The sequence below is a fragment of the Triturus cristatus genome, chromosome 8, assembly GCF_964204655.1.
Source record: "Triturus cristatus chromosome 8, aTriCri1.1, whole genome shotgun sequence".
NCBI classification, from domain to species: Eukaryota; Metazoa; Chordata; class Amphibia; order Caudata; family Salamandridae; genus Triturus; species Triturus cristatus.
Window position 1 is genome coordinate 364,005,476 of NC_140591.1, and position 23,636 is coordinate 364,029,111.

Genomic DNA, 23,636 nt, shown 5'->3' on the forward strand with positions numbered 1-23,636 from the left:
TAGGCCTGCTTTAAGGAAGGACCAATCAACCTTATCAAATGCTTTTTCAGCATCTAGTGTTATTGCTGCCGTGGGCGTACCTAGGAGTTTCGCTTTTTCTAAGACATGCGCCAAAATCCTTGTATTGTCACTGGACAGCCGGTTTTTAAGGAAGCCTGCTTGAGATGGGTGGATCAACTGGGGAAGGACCCTCTGGAGGCGAGCGGAAAGTATCATAGCCAAAAGCTTGCAGTCTATGTTAATCAGTGAAATTGGCCTATAATTTTTCGGTAGCTACGGATCTTTCCCATCCTTAGGAAGTACTGCAATTATTGCTTCTGCCAGTGTACCTCTGACCTCGCCAGATTTATTTATGTCTTGAAATAGATGTAGGAGGGGTTCGACTAAAAGGGAGGGAAAGGTTTTATAAAATTTTGCCGTAAAGCCATCAGGGCCTGGTGCTTTCCCTATCTTTAGATTTTTAATTGCAGTCTCTATCTCTAGAGCATTAATTGGACCATTGAGACTGACCTGGTCCTCAGCAGAAAGCTGTGGAAGATCGCACTCGTCTAAGTACTCCTTAATCCTGGTTTCCTCCACCGCCCTATTCTTTGCATAAAGGTCTTCGTAGAATACTCTGAACACCTCTGTTATTTTGTCTGGGTCTGAGTGCGAGGATCCTGATGCATCTTTAATGACACTAATAGAATTCTTCTGAACCTTAAACTTCAAGTACGAGGCTAGGCACTTGCCTGCCTTATTAGACTCACAGAGCTTAAACCTCCTACCCTTATCAAGCCAGACTCCCGCTCTCTCGCTAACTATTTTATTATATTCATATTTCTTATTCGCCAACGCAGAAAGAGACATATCATCCCTATCCTTTAAGTGTCTAATCTCTAGGTTCATAATTTCGGTCTCCAAGGCCTCCAACTTCGCATTATAATTTTTGTTCATTGCTGACCTGATTTTAATACACACTCCCCTTATGGTACTTTTCAAGGCATCCCACCTAATGAGATCGGACGTGTCCCCCTCTTTATTAATCTGCAGGTAAGAAGAGATCGCATCATGTATTGTGGACCGGTGCTTATCACTATTTAGGATTTCATCATTCAGACGCCAAGACGTCTGACGAGAGGAGGGTTTAACATTAGCAATTGATAAGGAGATGCAAGAGTGATCAGACATTACACGGGGTTCTATGGTAGTAGACTCTATTCTAGGGACGCCGTTCTGTGTTATGAGGATATAATCAATTCGGGAATACGAGTCATGTGGAGAGGAGTAAAAAGTATAATCTCTCCCACTGGGATTTTGGAGCCTCCATGTATCCACCAAGTGGAAGCGTTGACACAAATTGAGAAAAGCTTTATGTGATTTATTTGATTTGAAGGGACAGCGTGAGTCTCTATCTAAAGTTGCATCCATTGGAAGATTGAAATCCCCAGCTAAGACGTGTACCGCATTATCCGGGATAGTTTCAAGGTGCTTATTCAGATCGTTCCAAAAATTCAGTTCACTAGTGTTAGGAGCATATATGTTAGTAACATAAAACTCTGTATTATCCCTACTCAGTTTGGCCGTGACCCACCTTCCATCTACACTCGCTTCGGAGGACAAGATCTCTACCTTAGATTTCCTCGCAACAAGTATCAGGACACCATTCTTTTTGTTCACAGCCTCATTATAAAATTTATTCCTCAGGTGATAAAACTGCTTAGCCTCAAGCTTCGTCTCCTGAAGTAAAACAATGTCACCCCTCATTCTCTTTACATAATCTAAAATCTTTTGTCTCTTGACAGGCTGGTTCAGGCCTTTAACGTTAAGAGATAATATCTTCAATCTGTCCATATTACATATTCCCAACGGAGAACTAATGGAGCTATATGACATCAAAAGGTTGCACCATCATATCGGTAATTATATATTTCACATGGTAAGCACAGTTAGAGCAGTAGTAGAGCCCATCACCACCCTCACCCCCGAGCATTAAGGAGATGAAGACTATGCAAGCAAGAGGAAACAAAAGCAAAGGACATTGAACACACACCCCTTCCCAAAAAACCGTCAACCCCCCACCCTCCCCACCCCAACTGTACGTAGTAGGCATGGTGACTGGAAAGAGATTGCGTCGCATCCTCCCCGTGCTTGACCATTGCAGAATAAAAAACATGGAACAGAGGAACTAACACAGTCGATCTGAGGTATGCTCCTAACCACTGTAATATCAAACAACCTACATCAAGAGATCAACCTTCAGGGACCTCTTCTGCTGGTCTAGGGCCAGTAACCAAACTAACATTAAGCCACCAACGTGCTCTTCTAACACCATATGTGAAGCATGACCATTAGTAGTCAGAGCCTAGGGACCTGACACACATCTTATTGATAGGTATTAATGAAAACATACTACGTATCCAGGTATCAGAAACAACTGCATTCAACCAACAGAACACTCATCGGAAAGTGCCTTGAAGCAGAGAGTCGTGCTATCGATAAAATAGAAATTTGGATGGCATATGTGTACAGGGATCGTTCACTTGTAACCTGAGGCCGAGGCCTGATCAACTGCACCCTCTGAGTTACTTGTTTCCATGTCTAAGTCTTCCGGCCCATCAAGCATACGTTTCAGTTTCAGGGGATCTGAAAATAGGTGCGGAGAGCCGTGGATCATCACACGATATTTTGCTGGGCCCACGAACCCATATTGGAAGCCCCTTTTCTTTAGCAGCGGTCGGAGTGCCAAGAACGCCTTCCTGACTTCCACCGTCTCTTTACTGTAATCCTGTGAGATGTAGATTTTGACCGATTTCCACAGAATATGGTTGTTTTTCCGCATGAAGCCAAGAATTTGCTCTACATGCTGGTAGCGTAGTGGCTTACACACAATAGCTCTAGGACCTTTTTGATTCTTATTTATTCTGCCCGGCACTCTATGGGCCCTATCAAACTCCAGTGGGTGATGAAAGGACATGTTAGTAGCCTGGGTGAACCAAGACTCCAAAAAGGCCACACAGCTCCCATGCTGATCCTCCGATCCTTCCGGAAGACCAAAAATACGTAGATTTCCCCGTCTGTTCCTGTCCTCCAACTCCGCCAGTTTCCGTGTTGTTTGATCCGTGGTTATGCATAGGCGCTTGATGGCATTACACGATTTGACTTCCATGTCCTCGAGTCTGCTAATCCTCGATTCTGCTTCTATCAATTTTGCATTGGTTTCGCGGTTATCTTGCCTGATCGCCGCTACCTCTTCTTTGGTCGCTTTTGCCAGCTCCCTTACTTCATCTAGTTTATTAAGTATCAGCTCCATCGGGTCCGGATTGCTTTTCCCTCCCTTGCTGGGTGAACTTTGATTCGACTGGTCAGATTTGAGCCTCTTCATGCTTTTCACTGAGTCCTTACTATCAGCCATGGTTGCTAGTCGCGCAGATTCTGTGGCCGGTCTCAACTGCCTCCTTGTGTTCCAACCGTCTCTTATAGAGTGTCTTACGATCGCCGGCCCCTCCGTTGTCTGCTATTAGCCAATTTAGTTAGATGCACAATGATCCAATAAATCCACCACACGTGGTAGTATGATCGCATTACCTGGCCCTTTCCTGACCGCTACCTGTGCGGTTGGTGGATCACCGTGAGGGAGCACGCACTTTCATAGAAGGTCAGAGGCGTGCGTCAACATTGTGGAAGACAGCATATGTGTGCAAGGCTGGACTGCGCAGTCACATGATATAACCGTGTATTAAAGCGCAGGGTGATTCAGGTGATATCACAAGGTGTCAGGTTGGCAAGTCTAAGAACTCGTAGCGTAGTGCCGGACTCACTCGCAGCTCCACATCCCCAAACAGAGGCTCCGAAATCACCAATCCAGGAAGGCAGACCCTGCTGCAAGTGTTATATCAGATAACTTGGATATACATGGGTAAGAACAGACTTCTTCACATTCTCGCCTTCACACCGACATTGCCACCATTACGAGTGAAGCGTAGCGTCAGCTGCACTGATTAGAGTAAGACGCGGCTCTATTTCTGGCATCCATACCTTCCAGAGCATGACCCGGGTAGCAGCCACCGCGCCAGTGAAGCAGAGTCCCCATTCAGCACAGCTCATCCCTCAGGCGCCGTTGTATTACCGTGGGGGTTCCCCGTCTAGGGAGCGTGTGCCGCCATCTTGTGTGCGCGATAGGCGCCAATGACTCCTCTCTGTTCTAAGCTGTCTAGCCACACCTGCTCATTCGCGATCCCCTCCAAGTACCGGCTTGTCATCGCATCTCCCAGCAGTCAACACCGATTCCCTCAGACTCCGTCGGGTGACTTTCAATCCGACCGCCAACACACCGGCAGTCACGCGGTCTCCTCGCCTGCCTCACTCCCCGCAGCCATCGGGCGGAGCATTCGTAGTGCCAGGAGAGCCGCTTCCCCGCATCAAAAAACCTCCAGATTGCTTCTCGAATGCTCCCCTCACATTCCGGTCAACGACTCCACGCCGTGTAGTGGTGTTGGAGCGGCAAGACCCGTTCCTCTATCCTTAATCGATGTTCGCACGGACAGAGAGAATCACCGAGCCGCCATCTCTCTCGGCGTCCAAACCACGCCCCCCTTTCTGTTTTAAAATAATATATAAAACTGTCAACACGGCGCTTCCATTGTCTACCGAAACTCAGTGTCAGCAGTTTTATATTTTATTTAAAATTAGAAATAATTTTTTTATATTGTAATTTTGTGTATTATGCATAAATCGTTTTTAGGAATTAACAATGTATTAGAAGAGGAGGGACGACTATCAGTTCCTTTACATTTTTTGATTTGTGATGTATGAGAATTATCGCCAAAGTTTTTTATGAAACTAAAAGAGAATGCACATTTATTGTGTTTGTAAGGACTTAAAAAAGATGTATATGTTTGTGTCTTGTATTTTTCTGTGCCTGCATTTGTCCATTTGGTTTTCAAAGTACCCATTTTTATGTTTTTTATTGGTTTAAGATACACAAAAGGAATATTAACTTGTGTCTAGTTCTTAGATTGTTTCTCCACATTAAGAAAATTAAAAACCTCTGTTGTTGTCATCGTTGTTGGTTCGCAGGGGCAATGGTTACCCTATTGTGTAGTCTTTATTATTGACAAAAGAATTGGTTATCTGTTTATGGAGAAACACCAGGGGAAAGTGGGTGCAACAGTAATATGTTTTACCTTAGGATCACCCTGACAGGATAAGGCTTTAAGATGTATGGCGGTTTAATAGTTGAAGTTGCTGCCGCGGAGGCCTTCATTGTGATAAGGAATCGAGAAATGCACCCATTCTTATAGTTATTTGTATGCCAGTATGAATATTTCAATATAAGTCAAATGTAGCTGCGCATTATTCTGCCTCACGGTGTATTGTATATCATTTAAAACTCAATAAACAGCTTTCTAAATAAAATTAAGAAAATTAAAAACCTTACTTGATTTAATGAGTTTACACTGAATCATTAGCTTTTGGATTTGTTCCTGGATCGATTGTCCCTCCTGAGTTCCGCTCTACGTGTTAGGAATAGGCTGAACATGCTTCTTCCAGTTGCATCTTTTCCCTTTAGTCCTTTCACCTCTCATGCAGTCTCTCTTGTTGTTCTTTACTGTTGCGAGTGTGGTTTTATTCTGTCTCCACAAGCTTTTAAAGCAAATACATTTGAAAAGGATCTGTAAATTGCACCCCTTTGGTTCAAAACCTTATGCTATCTCTGTGCAGGGAAGAGTACACCTAATCTTTTTAATTAAAAACTATACATCAATATAGACTTCATTACTTTTCTCCTTCTGGGGAAATCTCTACAGGCTGTTTCATGTCCATTTGTTGCTTCTGATTATACAAGAAGGCCATCCTGTATTTCATAGCTTCTTTTGGCGAGGAGTTGATGCCTCATAAAGCTGTGTCTGCTAAAGCCTTCCTATAAACAGTTGTCTTGGAAGCAGTCCCCTCACAGATTCACAGCAGTTTAGATTTCCCTTGACATCAGACGCAACACTTATATTTTAAACTTTCCTAGCATACGACTGTGATTTCGGTTCACTGCGGCCTGTGTTGTCTCTCCAAGAGGTTCCACAACTCTGGCGCCATACAGTAAGCAGGCTGAGAAAAGCAAAAGCGACTAAAATATATAGCAGTGACGGAATTAGACCTGGATAGTAAGTAACACAAAAGCGACAAAATGAGTTTTGAATGCCCAAAGGAGAATTAATAAGATCCCTTTGAAAGACACGAAAGGGAGATGGGATAGGTGAAAAAGAGAAGTGAAGAGGTGCAGAATGACAAAGCCCTTAACTGGTTCTAATAAACTGTGACACACGTAGCAAAAATCGTGAACCTCATGGGTTTGCACAAAATGTCTCTGTGATGCTCCTCGTCAACATGCATTTTCGAGAAAGTGTCCCTGCACAGTGGAGTAGCTAGGCACTCTGCCGCCTGTGACGGTCTGTATGCCTTTGCCCCCCCCCCCCCCCGTGACAGCTGCACGGGGGGCGTGGTGTTGGTGATGATTTCTGCGTTTGCCGCCCTTGCGGCAAATTCACATAAGGGGGAGAGGCTGCCGCCCCAAACCTGGTGTCGCCACCCCCTTGCAATGCGACTGTCCCTGCGTGTACTGTTTGAGCCCCATCTGACTGTGTAGACCTGCACCATCGCGTCAATTCAGTGAAGATCTAGAGCATCCCTTTAAGCGAGGCCACTGTCACTGACTGCTTCATCTCTTCCCGTTTGAGAGATCTGAAAACAGGTCCCACATTGGATGAAAACAAGGACAACAACCTTCCAAACACGCACTGTACGTGGTGTAGCATGGTACCCATTTAGGTAAGCGCTTCAGCACCCCACATAGGGTTAGTAAGCAGGGCTGGACTGTGAACACAAACCAGCCCTGGCAATCCAGTGGAGGCGAGGGGCAAGGGCTACGGTGGGGCCGGCATCTAGTGAAACGCACCGGCCGGAGGGGGGGCTGCTAGTGTGAAGCACTGCTGCCGCTTTTCTTACAGTGGGCAGATATTGCTGCACTGCTGCAAAACCGGCCCCCTGTAACAGAAGGGGCCCCACTGTTCCAGCCCACCCGGAAAACGCCTGGTGCCCTCTACGGCCAGTCCGGCCTTGCTAGTAAGTCTAAATAAATTATACAATACATGACATTAGTGGCAGGAAACAATATTATTGTATGGAATTAAAAAAATTAAATAAGGAATATCCCAAACAGCTTCCACCTTTTCAGGAGGTAGAGAGAATTCTAGGTTTGTTAATATGCCACTAGGGCAGCCCCTTATAGATAGGGCATTCCTATTAAAGCCCTCAGTAGTAGGGGGCCAGGGTCTAGATCAAAATGTCCTTTTGAGCTCTCTTTTTTTGACAGTGTAGTAGTTGGACTAAGCATCCAATATGCCAACAACTCCACCACTGAGAATGAGGCTGCAATCAAGAACAGTGCATTCTAACTTTCCTCATCTCATGTATCTAATAGATCATCTGACAGGTTGCTGCTAAACCCTCCCCCGACCCCAAACTTGTTAGGACCGGGAAAGGAGGACACTTTATCTTGTTCCTTGATTCTACATTTTGGAATGAATTTCCACAAGGTCTTAGAACATCTCGTTCTGAAGCAAACTTTAAGAAATTTTTGAAAATGTGGTTAATGTAAGAGGCTTAGGACTGTGTTACTCTAACTCTCTATAAAGCATCTGAACTCCCTATTGGGAGTTGTTGTTGCGCTACATAAATGTGATTCATTCATTCATGTATCCCGTGCCCAGAATGTGACATGTGGAAACCACCCATCATTTTGCATACAGACTCCATGATAAGCAAAGTTTACTTTTACATGCATTGTTTTCCTTTAAACAATTCATCTTTCTGCCAAAATGATGGCACACAGACCACATTATTCTGTGCCTCTCACAGAATTATCAATTGGCTCTACGTGGTGACCTAATCATTGTTAAACAGGCAGATGGTTCAAGCACATTGATGGTCTTAGTGAAACTTGGGTTATTTTCCTTTAAATAAATCTACTATTGGGTGACCCAATGTAACCTGCCATGAATGCTAAAACAGTTGAGCAATCTATGGAAACTCAAGGATAAGAATACCTCGGGCAGAAAATAAGGTATTCGTCTAGCATATATGTCATATCTTTTTTGGTTTAGTGTTCATTTGTGTGAAATGGTGATTCCTGTCCATTGATTGAAGGGCGACCTTTTTGATGTATGTTGAATCCTCTGAGGCCTCGATTAGGAGTGCTCCGGTTTTTATGATAATGCCAAAAACCTATGTTTGCACCGGGACGCAGTTACAAGTGGTGTCTTAAAGTCTGCACCCTCTGCTTTTTCCATCTTCAAATTTCAGCACAATAATTGAATGGGAGATATGAGGCTGTAAGTACTGGGGCATGCAGATGTTGAGGCAGAGAACACCACAATATGTTATTCCCCATTAAAAAGGGGGGGACACAATTTGCGTTAAACATCTTATCTAGAAAATTCTGAAACCACATGGCATCAAATTTGACCTTGTGCAATAATGATCCCACAGCCCTCTGGGGCATTCACAGCAAGGGCCCTCACATCAGAAGCATCCGCTGCTGCCAGTAATGCAGGTATGGGTACATGTCCATCGGTGAAACACAGGAAAGAAAGAAGCCCTTGAAGACTCGACTTCTGAAAAATGTTCTGTCTTGTATAAACCCATGTGTTATAGCTAGTGAGATGGAATTGGAACCAGTGCTCAAGGTTTATATCTTAATGAAAACACAAAAATTTAAATATCTCTCTATGGACATTAATGTTAGGCAATGTACAATATTCTGGAAAACCTTTTAACTACAAAAGGAGTGTTTTCTGCATTACTAAAAGCAGCCTCAAGCTGTGTCAGGGAATTGAAATTGAACACTTGCTCCTTCCCTGCTGTGATCTGAAGGTCATAAACCAGAATCCAGCTTAACCTTCCATGATGCTGAGGTTCGTAAATGGAGGGCCATTAACTTGGCTAACCTCACACCTGCTATTTGCAGTGCTTAGACTCTGCAGCGATATGGTATGGAGAGCTATATAAACAACAGGTTCTTAATAGTATTATAACTTTTTGTTTAGTAATGTTAATAGAGCAAACATAACCCGTTCTTGGCAATATCACAGCATTAATATAGATAACAAATATCATGTGTTCAGTTTCAGGGGAATTCTGGCATTTGGGTGAACTTTAGGCAGCAGATCGGTTGTTCTTGCTGTTTGCCAAGACAAATAATGAACCAGAGTTTTGCTGATCTTTTAAAAACTTGTGCAAGAATTCATGGTATTTAGGTCGAAACAAAGAGCTCTATGGAAACTTATGTTGTCATTTGGCTATTTTACTCTTGATTTGTGTATTAAAACGTGATTTTGCTTTTAAATAACAATGCAGTCGTTATTTTCTGAGTATTTCAAGATAGCTTTTGAATTTTCGCTATTGGGTTTGTAATCTTGCGTTTGAAGTGGAAGGCTGGGCCCTACCATGAGGTTTGATGCCAGACTCTTGAAGGGATCCCTGTGATGTGCTGTGAGGGGCTCCTGTAGAGGCATCACAGTGGTCCTTTTCAAACACACAACTGATGTGACATAAGCTAGATGAAGAGGACCCTATCAGAAAGAGGTGTTACTTGTTGCTCATCCCTGGACCACCTGAAGTCCTGGCAGTGTACCATCGCATGATGCTGACTGACAGACCATCACACACCACCCCTCTTACAGCAAGGGAATGTAGAAGCAAAGATCAACCAACGAAACAAGACAAACGTCAAATCGCCCATGCAGCAAAAGTACAGCCACCTAAGATTAGAGAACCTGTAAGAGAATTATTACTGTACACAGTTTCTGCATCATACATGGCATATGCACCGTGAAATAACTCCACAAAAAAGGTCACTGCTCCCAGTCACAACATATTACGTTTCAACTAATTGTGCTGCTCACTCCTCTATACATAGAAAACACGGCCAAATGAACTAAAAAACTACAACATACACAGCTATTAAAATCCTCACTCTACTGTGCTACAACAAAAAATGTCCGTTTTCCAGCCTGACTTGACAAAATGCAATTACCTGCATTCTGACCTCACAATCACATGGCATGAGAACAATGGCAGGCTTTAGAGTGTGTCCTGGGACATACAGTCACAAAGCATGTGCAAAAGAAACAACGCAGAACCCACAGAAATACAGGCAACACCTTAATTGCGAATAGCAGAATTACAAATATGCCACATGCCGAAGCCTGCCTCCTGCAAACTTCTAAAAGCTGTGGACACATAAGCTATATTTGAACACCACAAAGAGAGCCCCCACAGACGCACATTGATGCAAAGAGCATGTTCAGTGGTCCAGGGGCAATATTGAATACTCAACCTTTTGATAATTAATCCGGTGAACTAAGAAAAACATCACGCGATAGACCAGTATCAAAAATGAACTCAGTGGTGCTAAGACCATAAGCAGATGTGCACCTCTGTGGACATTAACTAGAGCAACCATCTGTAATGTTCCAGTCGTGTGCTCTAACCAAATACATACTCGAAGGTGCAAAACCATGAGGGAATGCCCACGCCCTCTGGACCACGGTTCAGATGAACCGTGAAGAACGTCAAACACAAAAACGTCTTCACCGCTGTTGAAAATGTGCCAGAAGCACTGACAGACACCGACTGCAATCTTCACGCTGCAAATTCAAAATGCCCCTAATCCACTTAAAATGCCAGTAGTGCGGCTATGCACTTCAAAACCCACAGAAGGGCAAACAGTGCTCCAAAAACCCTCAGCTTCCGACCTGATACCTGAGAACCTAGAACTTGGGTACAGCAACTCCAGATCCTAAATCTGTAAAACTCCATTCAAATCTAAAAAAAGTTAGATACACTTTCTAAAACTCTACAAACCTCTGATCACTTGCAAGAACCTGAACGGTTGAGGTGTCCACCTGTTGCATGGTAATGCTTTTCCACTTTTAGTTCTGCGATTATTCTCATTCTCCAAACAAAGATTACTCTGAGCTTTCGCTTTTCAAGCACGGAAACATGTCTCTCTTATACATAATTAATATTTAGTTTGCAAAGAAAATAGATGGGCACCATTTCCAAATCCCAACGTAAATTTAATCGGATTGCTGCTGTGTTAGCTAGCCTATTTTTTCCTAAAATGAAGGCACTTCCGGCACTAGTTTAGAGAATAGCCATTCCCTGCCATGCTGCTATTCAGCTGCTCGGTGGCTCGTTGAGGGCAAACTAGAAAGTGGGTCACGTTTGCACTGTTTCAAGCTTCACAGAAAGATGTCTTGGGAATGTGACGTGTAAGGTAGTTCCACGTAAAGGATGTGCGTGCGCTACCAGGGGACTCCATAGCTCAGATGCAGTGTTCGACTTTACACCTGAGCCTACAAGAAAGGTAGCATCGGGTGCTACCTTGTTCCCTTGTAGGTACCTACATGTGGTGCCACACATTAGCATAAAAAACAGAAGGCTTTGTGTGTCAACATCCACATCCTAATCAGCCTGTCCAGCATGCACCACCTCCAGTGGTGGCTGGTAGGGAACGGTGGCTGGGGGGGCAGTGGATGTTGGGGAATTAGGATAAAAAAAAGACTTACCTGCTGGTCGCCGGTTGCCAGCCGCTGCCTCTCCGCCGTCCTCCCTGTTTTCCTGGCTCCCGGCAACTCCCAGGCTCCCAATAAGCCAGGCTCCCCTAAACCAATCGCAACGCTGCTGTCGTGATTGGTCTGAGCAGCCTGATTCGGCGCTCAGACAGCGAGTGGGTGCCTGTGCATGTTGTCCACCCAGGCTGTGCAGTACAACCACCCCTCCTCCCTCTGACGCGAGACGAGCCCCGCCCCAACCGGGCTGCATACTAAAAATATAATGATAATAGCGTTCTGTTATTATCATTTCAATTTTCCTTTGCACGTCTCAGAGAGCAGTGTGGCGACGCTCCTCCGCCTTAGTAGAGGAGCCGCTGCTGACCACCTCACTGAAATTTCAAGAGATTACTTGCTCTTGCATAGCTTCAAAAGACAACTCACTGTTTTAAATGGCCATGTGACCAGTACCAAAAATTATGCCCATGATAAGTGTGACAGCCCAAAAGTGGTCACAAGCAACCATACCTTGCTCCTCCAAGAGTACCTGCCAAGGTCGATATTATTTAAGTGTCATTGGCTTGGGTGATGCTCGCTCACTGAAATAGTTTACTTGCTGCCTATTGTGTATGCCTATGAGGCCTCGGATACCTTTGGGAGCTCTTCCTACATGGCCCAGCATTTAAAAGTGCTGCTCTCAAAGCTCCCATCTCCAGCATTCCCCTTAAACCTCCGCCAGTGTCCCAGCACTTGCCCTAAGGCTCGACCAGTGTAAAAACTGATGGCAGCAGCTGATGATACACACGTTTTTTCACGTCAGTCACTGTAACATGCTATTTCTATCTTTGGCTGTCTGCTGACTCTACACCGGCTGGTCCACAACATTTTTTGCCAGCACAGTTTAGTTTTCTTCTTTACTTCTTTCAGAAGGATTCTTCTTATCTGTTTCCTTGCCTGTTTTTCTTTTAGTCTTTACCTTAGTTTACCTTGCTACCATTTGTTATGATGTAGGTGGATACCTAGAATAGGCTGACATACAGTATTGTTAGAAGATAGAAGAGGGGGAGATAAACAATGCCCACAAGGAGTGGGTGTTGTTTGTTGCTCAGCCCTGGTCTCTCTAAGCTAAATGCCTCTCAGAGAAAACTCAAAATCCAGACATACCATTGTATCACATGATGAATGTCTGGCAGGTAATCCAAGTTGCTTTATGAGTACCTGAATGAACACGGTGTTATAATTCTGAATACATCAGTGAACCTGACTGGTGTTGCAGTTGTCCTTCATCTTATGTTTATCTTTATGCTTAGGGGATTTATAACACGCTGCTCACTGCCTACTGAAAGGCTTCAGAGCACGTATAACAATTAAAGCCTAGGGTGTACATATTAGACCCTAGAAGTGAGAGGACCAGTCTTGGGCGTCTGGCTAGAAAATTGGAGAAGATTGCTGATTGGTGTTCTTAATTTGTATATGCACCCTCTTTCCATGCTGAGTCACTGCTTTGTGTGCAGATATTGTTTTAGGTCAGTGATGGGCAGATTTTCATGCATATCAACTACAACAATTTGGTTTAATCAGTATTGGAACCTGTTAGACCTGGCAGCCTTGGTGTAGATTTCCCCTGTATTTTTGCCTTTACCTCCTGTGTTTTTGTTGTGTGTTGGACTTCGTTTTGCTGGTCTAGATGCTTTGGGCACTTTGCCACTTCTGTTCAGTGCAGAAGTGCAAGTTCTCCCTCTGTAAATTGTTGTTATCGATTGGTGTTTCCATAATTAGCTTATTTGGTTTACTGTAAAGTTCCTGGTACAGTGCACTGTGTGTGCCCAGGGCCTGTAAACCAAATGCTGCTAGTGGGCCTGCAGCACTGATTGTGCCACCCACATAAGCAGCCTGTAAATGTAACTCAGACCAGCCACTGCAGTGTCTGCGCGCAGTTTAGTGCTGCCATGTCGACTTGGTAAGTGTACCCACTTGCCAGGCCCTAACCTTCCCTTTTCCTACATGTGAGTCACCCCTAAGGTAGGCCCAAGGTACCCCTGTGGGCAGGGAGCAGTGTATGTGAAAAGTAGTACATGCCCTGATGTGTATAGCATGTCCTGATAGTGAAATACTGCCAATTTCATTTTTCACTATTGTGAGGCTATCTGTCCTATAGGATAGAATGGGGAGTTTAATCATAACCTCTTATGAGTAATACTGCCCATGAGAACAAGATTGGAAAATAACGTTTGATATGCCTGAACTCAGAATGTTAAGATGCATCTTTTAGTGAGGGTGATTTTTACATTCTGGGTTTGGAAATACCACTTTTAGAAATTAGGTATTTTCTTGGCTAACCATCCAGTGTCCCTCTGCTAGGTTGTGCATTGACTGTCTGGCTTAGAAGTGACAGGGGCTGGGGATGTGCATTCTGTTCAGACAGCCACTTGGGGGGTGGGAGGGTTAGGTGTGTCCTGCCTTTCCAGGGTGAGTCTGGACTGGGCTGCATTCAGAGTAGGGGGTGTGATTTCTTTCACACCTGAATGGGCCTGGTCTGCCTTAGACCTCCTGCCAGGAAGCTGCACCAGAGAGGACAGAACTGGTTTTGGCTGGGCAAGTAGCTTCTCTGCCAAATAGAACAAAGGATTATGTATTGTAAAAAGAGGGGCCCAGGCCCCAGACATTTAGATAACTTCTGGGAATCGAGAGGATGCTTTGCCAAGGAGAAGAGCAGGAGAAACTGAGGAGGAGTGCTGTCCCTTTGCTGTTTGCTGTCTAGGGTTGGCCTGCAGTGGCTGTTTCTGCCAAGGAAAGGACAAGGACTTTGCTGTGTGCTATGTCCCCTGCTTGAGGAATATCTCCAAGGGCTTGAAATAGAGCTTGTCTCCTGTTCTGAAGTCTCAGGGACACAGAGACTTCACCACCAGCTCCCATGAACTTCCTTGCTGGGAGTTCAGACCTGCTAAGAGGTGCCTGCTGCTGTTTTGGACCTCTGGAGGCTGGTTGCCGCTGGGAGCTGGAAAAGTAATGCAGCTTCTAGAAGCGCAACGCATCTGTACCTGTTTCCGATGCGTCACTGAAGAAACCGACGCAGCGCCTGCCCGCGGCTCGAGGAATCGCCGCATCGAGTGCACCAATCTATGAAGGCCGAGATCACCGCACCGATTCCGACGCAGACCCTGTTGTGGGGCTGCAAGAATCAACGCATCATGGGACCACGGCTGAAGTAACCAGCACAAGCAATGTTGCCGCCGCCGCATCTAGAACAATGCATCCCCGATCCTCACGCATTGCATCTGGGCGCCACGCCGGCAAGAACACCAGGGAAACCGACACATCACCTCCCTTTCAGTAAGGAGGCAACGCAACACCACCCCTGCGTGGCAGTATGGCACCGATGTATCACCTCCCCTAAAGTAAGGAACCAAATCATCACCTTCCCTGGGCGTAAGGAGCCGACGCATCACCTTTCCTGCGACAGTTTTTGTTTTTGTGTGCGACGCATCCAAGGTACTTTGTGTGAAAAGTGTTGCATCTGCAATTTGATTTGAACATAACTATTTTTACCTTTTAAAAATCATATCTTGATTACTGTATTGTGTATTTTTGTCATGTTTGTCTTGTTTGGTTTAGATAGAGATTACTTATTTTTCTAAACAGGTGTGCTGTCCATTTGTAGTGTTTTCACTGTATTGCTGTATGTGTTCACAAATGCTTTAACACTGCCTCTAGGATAAGCCGGTCTGCTCGTACCAAGCTACCAAGGGGGTGAGCAGGGGTTATTCTAGAAGTGTATCTCCCTTACCCTGACTAGGAAGAAGGGTCTCTACTTGGACAACGGTGCAAACCATTACCAACTAGAACCCCCTATTTCTAACAAAACCAAAGGAATTTTCCATCACTTGGGTTCCTGTCAAGTAGATTGAAGGTAGAAATGCACCACATTTGTACAGACCCTTGTATGCACAAACATAACATTCAGTCTTGCATATCACTCAAAGGGTTTGGAGTGCTGTGCACGCCTCAGGGGTGTTCTCCCTACCTGTCATGCAGCGTAATGGTATTTTGCTAATGTTTACCATCTGGACCCAATTTAATCCCGAACAGTCCCTTTCACCTTTCATGAGTTTAAAACATGTTACCAATTTCTCTGCCTATTTTGGTCCTTTCTCCTCCCTGATGAATCTTGGATAGTTGTTAGGGATTGGCAAAAGACTAACAGAATTCTAGTAATAATGATCTGAATAAAGAAAATAATCATTCACTATAACCTTTGACATTAATAAAGACAGAGTCTGATTACTTATCAATATGCTTTTATCTAAATTAATATGAATGCTCATCAGGTACAATACAGCTTGAATCATAGATCACCATACAAGAGAAACATCAATACTGTAATTCTCAGAAACACATCTCAAATATGAGTGACATGAGAGAGTGGATAGATGAAGAGACAAAAGAATAAAGACATTTGCAAATAAAATATGGGCAAATTCAGATTATACACACCAATGAAATAACTATAGCATAAATTGCTAATAGTCAGGAAAGCTACCTTCCGGCCGAGGGAGTAACCTGGGGCACCCTCAAAAGATATGAGGAGCAAAGTCAAAGAGTCAGGATCAGCAGAACAGCCAGCCAGCCAATTAGATTAGGAAATATTGACACTGCTCTCTCCTCTTGCAAAATATCTCCTAGTCTGCCTAACTATGAAAAACTATCATTAATAGTTATACCCTAATTCACTAAAGATCCAACCCCCCCATGTATCATCACACGAAAAATCCTCTAATCCTATTGGTCAAAACCAAGGGGTGTCTGGTCACTTCACGTTCAATACGTCTAACTTTTCAACAGTTCCTTTGTCTTTAGACAGCTTCAGTCATTAACCTTCAGCAGAGGCAACTCAGATAATTTTCTTCAGCGGTTTGTACATTTCTCCAGCTCGCTTATGTATCAAACCTGTACAAGTGTCCACAAACTTCAGTCCAGAAATTCCATTTCAAAATGTTCATTACTTCCTCCACACAGCCTTGGCTTGTTCAACAAAAACTCACAAAAGAAAAATTATTTTCTTATGGACTACATTCAGAAAAGCAAATTAAACCTAAAAAGACTCTTGATGCCTTCTCTGTAGAACAGTAAAATGTGAGGCCTTCTTTGCAGAATAGAAAATGTGCTCTAGGAAAAACAAACCTACATATGATTATAGTTGTTACTTTTACAAAACTCCACTCATTAATACATTTATTTCTTCATGTTATATATATTTTCAAAACAGTTAATGAAAAGAAATCTAGCATTTTATTTTCTTTGGCTGTTATTTCGGCATTATTTATTTATTTGCGGACTACTACAAAAATATTGGAAACACTAGTTTCTTTCCAGCACACACTTGCGCAGTTTTCATCCTCCCCTTTTAGTTTTGCACTGTTAATTTTACACCATTTTGTTAATGATTCACACAATGAGAAGTTCAATCCGAGCAGGTTTTATTTTGCAAAACCCTGCTCCATCACCAGTTTCCCGGTATCTATGGAACTGTGGGGACGGATTTGGCTATCAAAGTTTTTGATGCTCTGACATAGCAAGCGATGGCCACCCACGTTAAAGATAACCCAGTTCAAGGTTTCTCCCATGTTCTACATGTAGGAATGATATATAAAGCAGTATGGCACAGTCCCAAATCCATATCTCCTTCTCAGCTTCTCCACACTCCGCACAGCCAGGACTCTGGAAGTACTGCCTGGTAGTCTCTTTCTGGCGGTCTCATACGTGGCTTTGGGTACATTCTGCTCCTCCAGTCCATTGTTGGCAGTGCTGAGGGTCCTCTAGCTTTACTTGCCTTGTTCATTTTTCTTGTTGCATTTTTTTTTATGTGACTCTGACATTTTTATCCCTGATTCACAGCGAAATCCTTGCAACAGGCATAATTTTCACAATTCATTCTTGTTAACTAGCAGTGTGGCTTTCAGACAGTTCTTTCGCCCTACTGTGGTACCTTGAAGAGGGAGGCCAAGCACAGACCCTTGTGTCAAGCCGTTAATTCTCAGGCAGCCTGGCCTGCTCCAGTATATCAGTCAACAGTAAAAATAATAGTAATAACTGTTGATTGCTTCAGGAAAAAATCTAGCTTCAATTGTGTCTAGGCACGACTGAAGTGCAGGACTCATCTTTTATACTTTGACTAGCATGCTTTCGTAGTAGACACTCAACTGTACCGAACGTAAATAATCTTCAGTTTATCCGTGACAAAGAATAGTATTGTTTTTATTGAATATGCGATATCTGTCTCATCGTTTCAACCCAAAGACATAAGGGCTCTGGCAATCATGAGACCCAGAATGGAATATGTAAATAGCTCATGCTGGAGTTTGCTCTGGCCTATGCCACTGTCCAGAAGACTGTAGCCTGATTTCCAAGAGAGCTCACTTTGAGCTAGTATTAGTACACTCCGGGCCTTGAACACCTTAGGTGAAGCAACATTTGGGTGCCATGTTCACAGCACAGTGTGGCAATGTTTGGGTGGTCCCACCAGCCCCATTTTACCGGTGATGCCTTTGAGGCAGTCTAATAATGCCAGCCCGGCTTGTTACACCACCTACCAATTTACCAACAAATCATGTCTAAGAGTTTTGCACCAAGTACACGGAATCTGCTATTAGGACTAGCCTAAATTAATAACAATCTTAACCAGCCTTTGCCAGCTCGAGAACTGGCATCCGGCACTTGTGTGTGAAAGATTCTATCTTGTGTGCTGCTGTTTCTGGTCTAGGAAGCATGCGAGTTTAAGAAAATGCACCAAAACCTTGTTACCCCACGCCGCCACCCTCCCACACCGGCCAAATCTTGTCCATAATTCGGAAAGTGTTCTGCTTGAATGGGAAGGCCATTATATGGTGATATACAAATTATCTTCGCATCACAGAAAGAGTAGGGATGAGCAAAAGTCAAAGACCAAAGAGAACTGGAGCCTGTAAACAGCATTACTCCTGCACCCACTTTCTTCTGTTTGAAACGCAAGAATACTGCATCCTAATCTTCATTACATCAATATTCCTGCCTCACAAGATAACAAATGAAACACTTGTACGCCCTGTCGACCTTTCACCCTTAGCTGTCTTGTTTAGGAATCATGCAGCAGGTAATTGTTTTTGTAAAAAGGTTACCAGGTGAGTCAGCCGAATATATTCACGGGGCAGTAAAAACAACGCCTGCACCGTTCAGCAGCTGAATGATCCTGCCGTGTATGTTGTTGGTTTTGCTTTTCTCTGAAATATTTGTTCCTGCCAGGGAGAGAATTAAGAATAAAGAACCCTCAGAATGTTAGTTTGCTTTGCAGGCCTGAGAACATTTGTTTAGGAAAAAGGCATCTGCAAGATAATAAATAATGTTAGTCATTCCTGCTGTGAACTTAGGTATTTGTGGTTGAACAGATGACTGATCCCATGGGTTCCTGGAATGCCTCTTCCAGGCAACTTCCTGAAAGCGCCAGCTTGCATTTCCACATTCAAGAGAGTATTTTAGAAACACAAGTTGAAACTTAAAAACAAAAAAAGGAATAATTCGTATTGAGTTTCCTGTTCCTAATATTGATTGCCATGAATTTTTTATAGCATAGAAAAACCATAAATTGTCAACAAGCATTCAAAGAAAGTGTTGTGGCAAATACCATTCATGTATAATGTAGGACTGTTTCAATATGAAATCAATGTTGGCATTTAAACACTTTACTATTTCACAGAATTTCACCCTTATCTTTGTTGAAACTGACTGGTTACCGTCCTCTTTGAAATCGCGTGTTTTTGATGTCTGTCAGCCGTGTCCTGGTAATAGACCAGTGCTAGATTTATCTTTAATAAGACGAAAGAAACGCCATGGCGTGAAATCCCTTGGAATTATAATGTTCGTTAAACCTATAACTTCAGTTGTTGTATAATCTAGTCACATTTTTCAATACCATCAAAAACTGCTCAAGGAATATTGATCTATAGTCTCTACATTTATTGCTTTCTTTTGGTTTTTATGATTTTACTGAATTATATATTTGGCGCACGGAAATATCTGTATGGGAATCAGTTTTCTTTATTTCGTTTTTGTAGAGCGGTGCTTGTCCGCTTTTTATTTTACCACAGACAGTAAACAAGGAAACACATAAGAAAGAATCTTACTATGTCTCACATTCAACTGTCGTTTTCTAAGATCTTCTGTCTATAAGACAATGTGGGCCTTGGGTCCACCCCTTGCTTTTGATTGGATGCCTTTCTTTTCCATGTGCATGTACCTTATTTCATGGCTTTCCTCCTCATTCATCTGCTTTTTCTGCCTCCTTGAGCACAGCTTCCTCACACAAATTCTGATTGGATAATCCTTCGGCCGCTGAAGAGAGGGGACTTTGTTTTGGTTTTGTTTCTCTCTTTGTCCTGCCACTCACTAATACTCTCACTCATCCGCTGCTATATATATATATATTGCAGCTGGGGGTTGCTTGTTTAGGTGCTCAGATGGTGCAAATTGCTACCAGGCTGCTCACTTCCTTGTCCCTCCCTTACCAATGCTGTAGTATTTATTCTTTTTTTTTGTTTGAGACTGGCACTTGCATGCATGCGTGTGTGTGTGTGTGTGTGTGTGTGTCTGTCTGTCTGTCTCTGTGCGAGATATATATAGATATGTTATCTACATGGGTAAGCCTTCTTACTGAATGCTTGCCAGTGGTTTCAAATATTGTATTTTAACAAAAAAGAGGTATATCTGTGAATTCTTCCCTCTACTTCACAGGGCTGAAATCATTTACAGGGAATTTAGAATCTATAAAAAAAAGTTCAACGGATTGTTTGCACAACATTTCATCTTTCTTCCAGTGATGGTTAAAAAAAACCCTGCTTTCTCCCAATGACAGTGTTGCCCTTTAACCATTAATCAGCACACCTGACAAGTTCACCTTTGCAGACCCAGTCTTGATGCAAGCATCTTGCTATGCATCTTTCCCAGTTGTGAAAGTAAACATTGTAAATGCAGAGCCCTGTCAGCAAACTTTCACTGTCCCACACTGCACTTTGTTTTCTTTCTTTCTTTACACCATGTTAAAGCTCTACAGAGTTAATGTACTTTAAAAGAAAACTACAAAGTCAATGGGTAAGCACTCACCATTGAAAGAAGGGGCCTAGTTTTGAAGGCCGAGGATAGACCCAGAATGATCATAGCCCCAACACCGTCACTGTCGGCCTGAAATGGAATCGGTCTCCAGATTGAGATTCCAAGCTCTAGATGAAGTCCAGAGCAAAAGCTAAATTGGGAATATCTAGTAGAAATTGCAGTGTGACTATACTTTCGATACGTTTGTGGTGTAATGCTATACAAATGGGTCTGAAGCTTCTGTGATTCTTAGGGCCCAGTGAGGGTTTCTTCAGGAGGGGTGCTTTAAATTCACCCGTGTGGCTCCTGTCACCAGACAGCCATTTGTAATGGGGCAAATGCTAGGTGCAGTAGCCTCAGAATTTAATTTCAAAACTTTTCCTAGGCAAATATCATGTGGTTATCCTGATGGCTTATTGCGTTAATCAGCATGGTTACCATCTACTCACTCGGTAGGTTGAGGGATGTGTGAGGTTAGGGTGGATGTCCACATGCGAGGGAGGCTGGGGACTCAGCTTAGTGGTTGTTATTGGACTGAATCTCCTTTCTAATTTAACAAACATTGTCGAAGACGTAAATCAGCCATCGAGTTAGTTGGAGATTGGGTCAGAGTCACTGCCACTGGCACACAATATCCTGAGGCCAGATGGATGACTGTTTTGAATAACGATTTAAGAGAAGTGGTGTATTTTTGTGTAGTCACATATTGTAGACCGAACAAAATGGGAAAACATGCGTAATTGATGTGTATAGGTGTTTTTGGATTTAACTGAGATGTTATTCTCCAATTCAGCTCTTGTGAGTGCAGTTTGTGATCTTTCCGCTTATGTACAGATGGCTGTTGTATCCTTCATTCTTTTACATTCTTTAGTGTCTAATCTTGATGTCATGGCTTCAATGGAATCTATAAATAACACTAGGTATCCAACCCTAGAACAGGGTTTGAACTGTTCTCTAGTTTTAACAGCTGTCTTAAAATCAGGCATTAATTTGTGTTTCCATGGTCAAACCGTTGTTTGCAGGGAGTTTGCTTACAGGTCCTTGCAGTTTTCGAGTAGGCGTGTATTTTAGAAATAATAGGGCAGTGATCTGAGCAGGTAAGAGGCATAACTGACTCCACGAGCCTTGGCAAACCTAAAGCCCAGCTGTAACGTGTGTACTGAGATTAATCTGACAAAACTACGCAGGAGAGGCACATTGCTCAACTCTACTAACTCTACTGACTGCGCATTTGCACAAACCAATGCAGATTTTGGTCTGTGATGGAACCCTCTAGACCATGTGGTATGACTGGGTACTTCTACCGCACTGTCGCTAATGAGCCTTCTGCCCATGATCTAGAAGGATCACAAAATTAATATTTCGATGGCTAAGGTGCCATGCTCTTTAGATCATCAACATTTCTACTTAGACTGTGCCTAAAGCGTGGTGTATTCGTCTTGTATTCCATAAAGTCCACCATACGGTCACAAAATGCAATGACAATCCCACCAAGGGCAACAAGTAGTGCAAGTCAACAATATTTGTGTTTTAAAGACTGTAGAAAGCAGTTTTTGTAATGATTATACTCAGGATTAAATGTCATACCATGTAGGACAGGGTATGAGGATTATATTTCATACCATGTAGGACAGGGTAAACTCTGAAAAGAACTGATTTTGGAAAATCAATTCGTCCCACTTTTCAAGTGTGAAAGAGAAGATGAAGCCTCAGGCAGGATCAGCTCGGTCCATGTTTCATTGCGTAACCTGTAAAACTTTTCATAAACCGTTTCATAATCTTTTTTGTTCAACCTGGTGTGACATCTTTACATAATATGATGTATTTCCAAAACTGTCCGCCTCGATTCTTCTATCTAGGAGCAAGAGAGGTGGTGAAATGAGGTTTTATTCCATTTTTGTCCCATCTCAATGTATCCTTAATATGACAATCAGTTACTATGGGTCTAAACTAAAAAAATAAATATAGACATCAAAACGCGCCACTTCTACAACCTTCTCCGTTACATGATGGCCAAGCAACCTCCTTTTTTCCAAAACTTGAATGAACTCTGAGATAAGGCCCCTTTGATTTCCCACCTTAAGAATGTGGACAAAGCCATACCACCACTTGTCTCGCTAACTGCCTACGCTACTGATCACATCAATGCAATGCCTCTAACATTGTGCATTGTCACATGGTAATATTGTTTCTGTTTGTACCACGATCCCGCCCCTTTGCAGCACTACTTGCGTCATGGTGCTAAAATTGCGTTTACTGCACCTTCCCATTGAATTTCATGCCTTCAGCAGAGGAGTTACATTTTGAGTCATTGCTGTGTAGCTCAATATAGAACGTTACGCAGTGCCCTCTTGAGTAGATTTGTAGTTCACAAACTGTGAATATCTATTAATGTTTCCATTGGTTGTTGTGACTGAAATTGTTTGCATGTAACATTTCTTAAAACTTTCAGATGGCCCAAGACCCTCACAGAAAGAAATCATCTCTCTACGGGCATTCATGCTGCTGTTCCTAAAGCAACTTATCCTGAAGGTAAGGCTGATATGGCCAATTCTTATACATTTAAATGCACATAATGAGTACCAATACATTTAAATATGCAGCAGTGTACATTGTCAGCTCAGAGTTGTGCGGACATGCTACTGTATGGAATAGTCTTGACACTTTCCAACTGCAAGAGACATGACCGTCTCTCTGAGCTGATGGAAGTTTTAAAATATCAGCGCATCCTCCATGCTCTGCACTAATTAGAAAGCAGTGTTAAAAGGGCCCAGTTCCTGCATCCAGGCAACATCTCAGCACTCTAACCAGCCCCCGGTGCCTCACACCATTAGACTGGGTGGGTTTACTTTGTCCAGGACAGGGTGTAATGTTGAAAACATGGAAGAGCTTGCACTAGTAAATTATACTGATAATTATGCGGCC

The 23,636-nt window shown here is 43.2% G+C and overlaps 1 protein-coding gene across 6 annotated transcripts in view; it reads left to right on the forward strand.

The window, feature by feature from the left end:
• The window catches only part of NBEA (neurobeachin), a 1,788,010-nt gene that overhangs the window by 600,162 nt on the left and 1,164,212 nt on the right, over positions 1 to 23,636 (forward strand). For all 6 annotated transcript variants that reach the window (XM_085621699.1, XM_085621702.1, XM_085621701.1 and 3 more), the window contains exon 14: positions 23,164 to 23,243. In XM_085621699.1, coding sequence (XP_085477825.1) covers positions 23,164 to 23,243 — 80 coding nt within the window. The remainder of the gene's footprint in view (positions 1 to 23,163; positions 23,244 to 23,636) is intronic.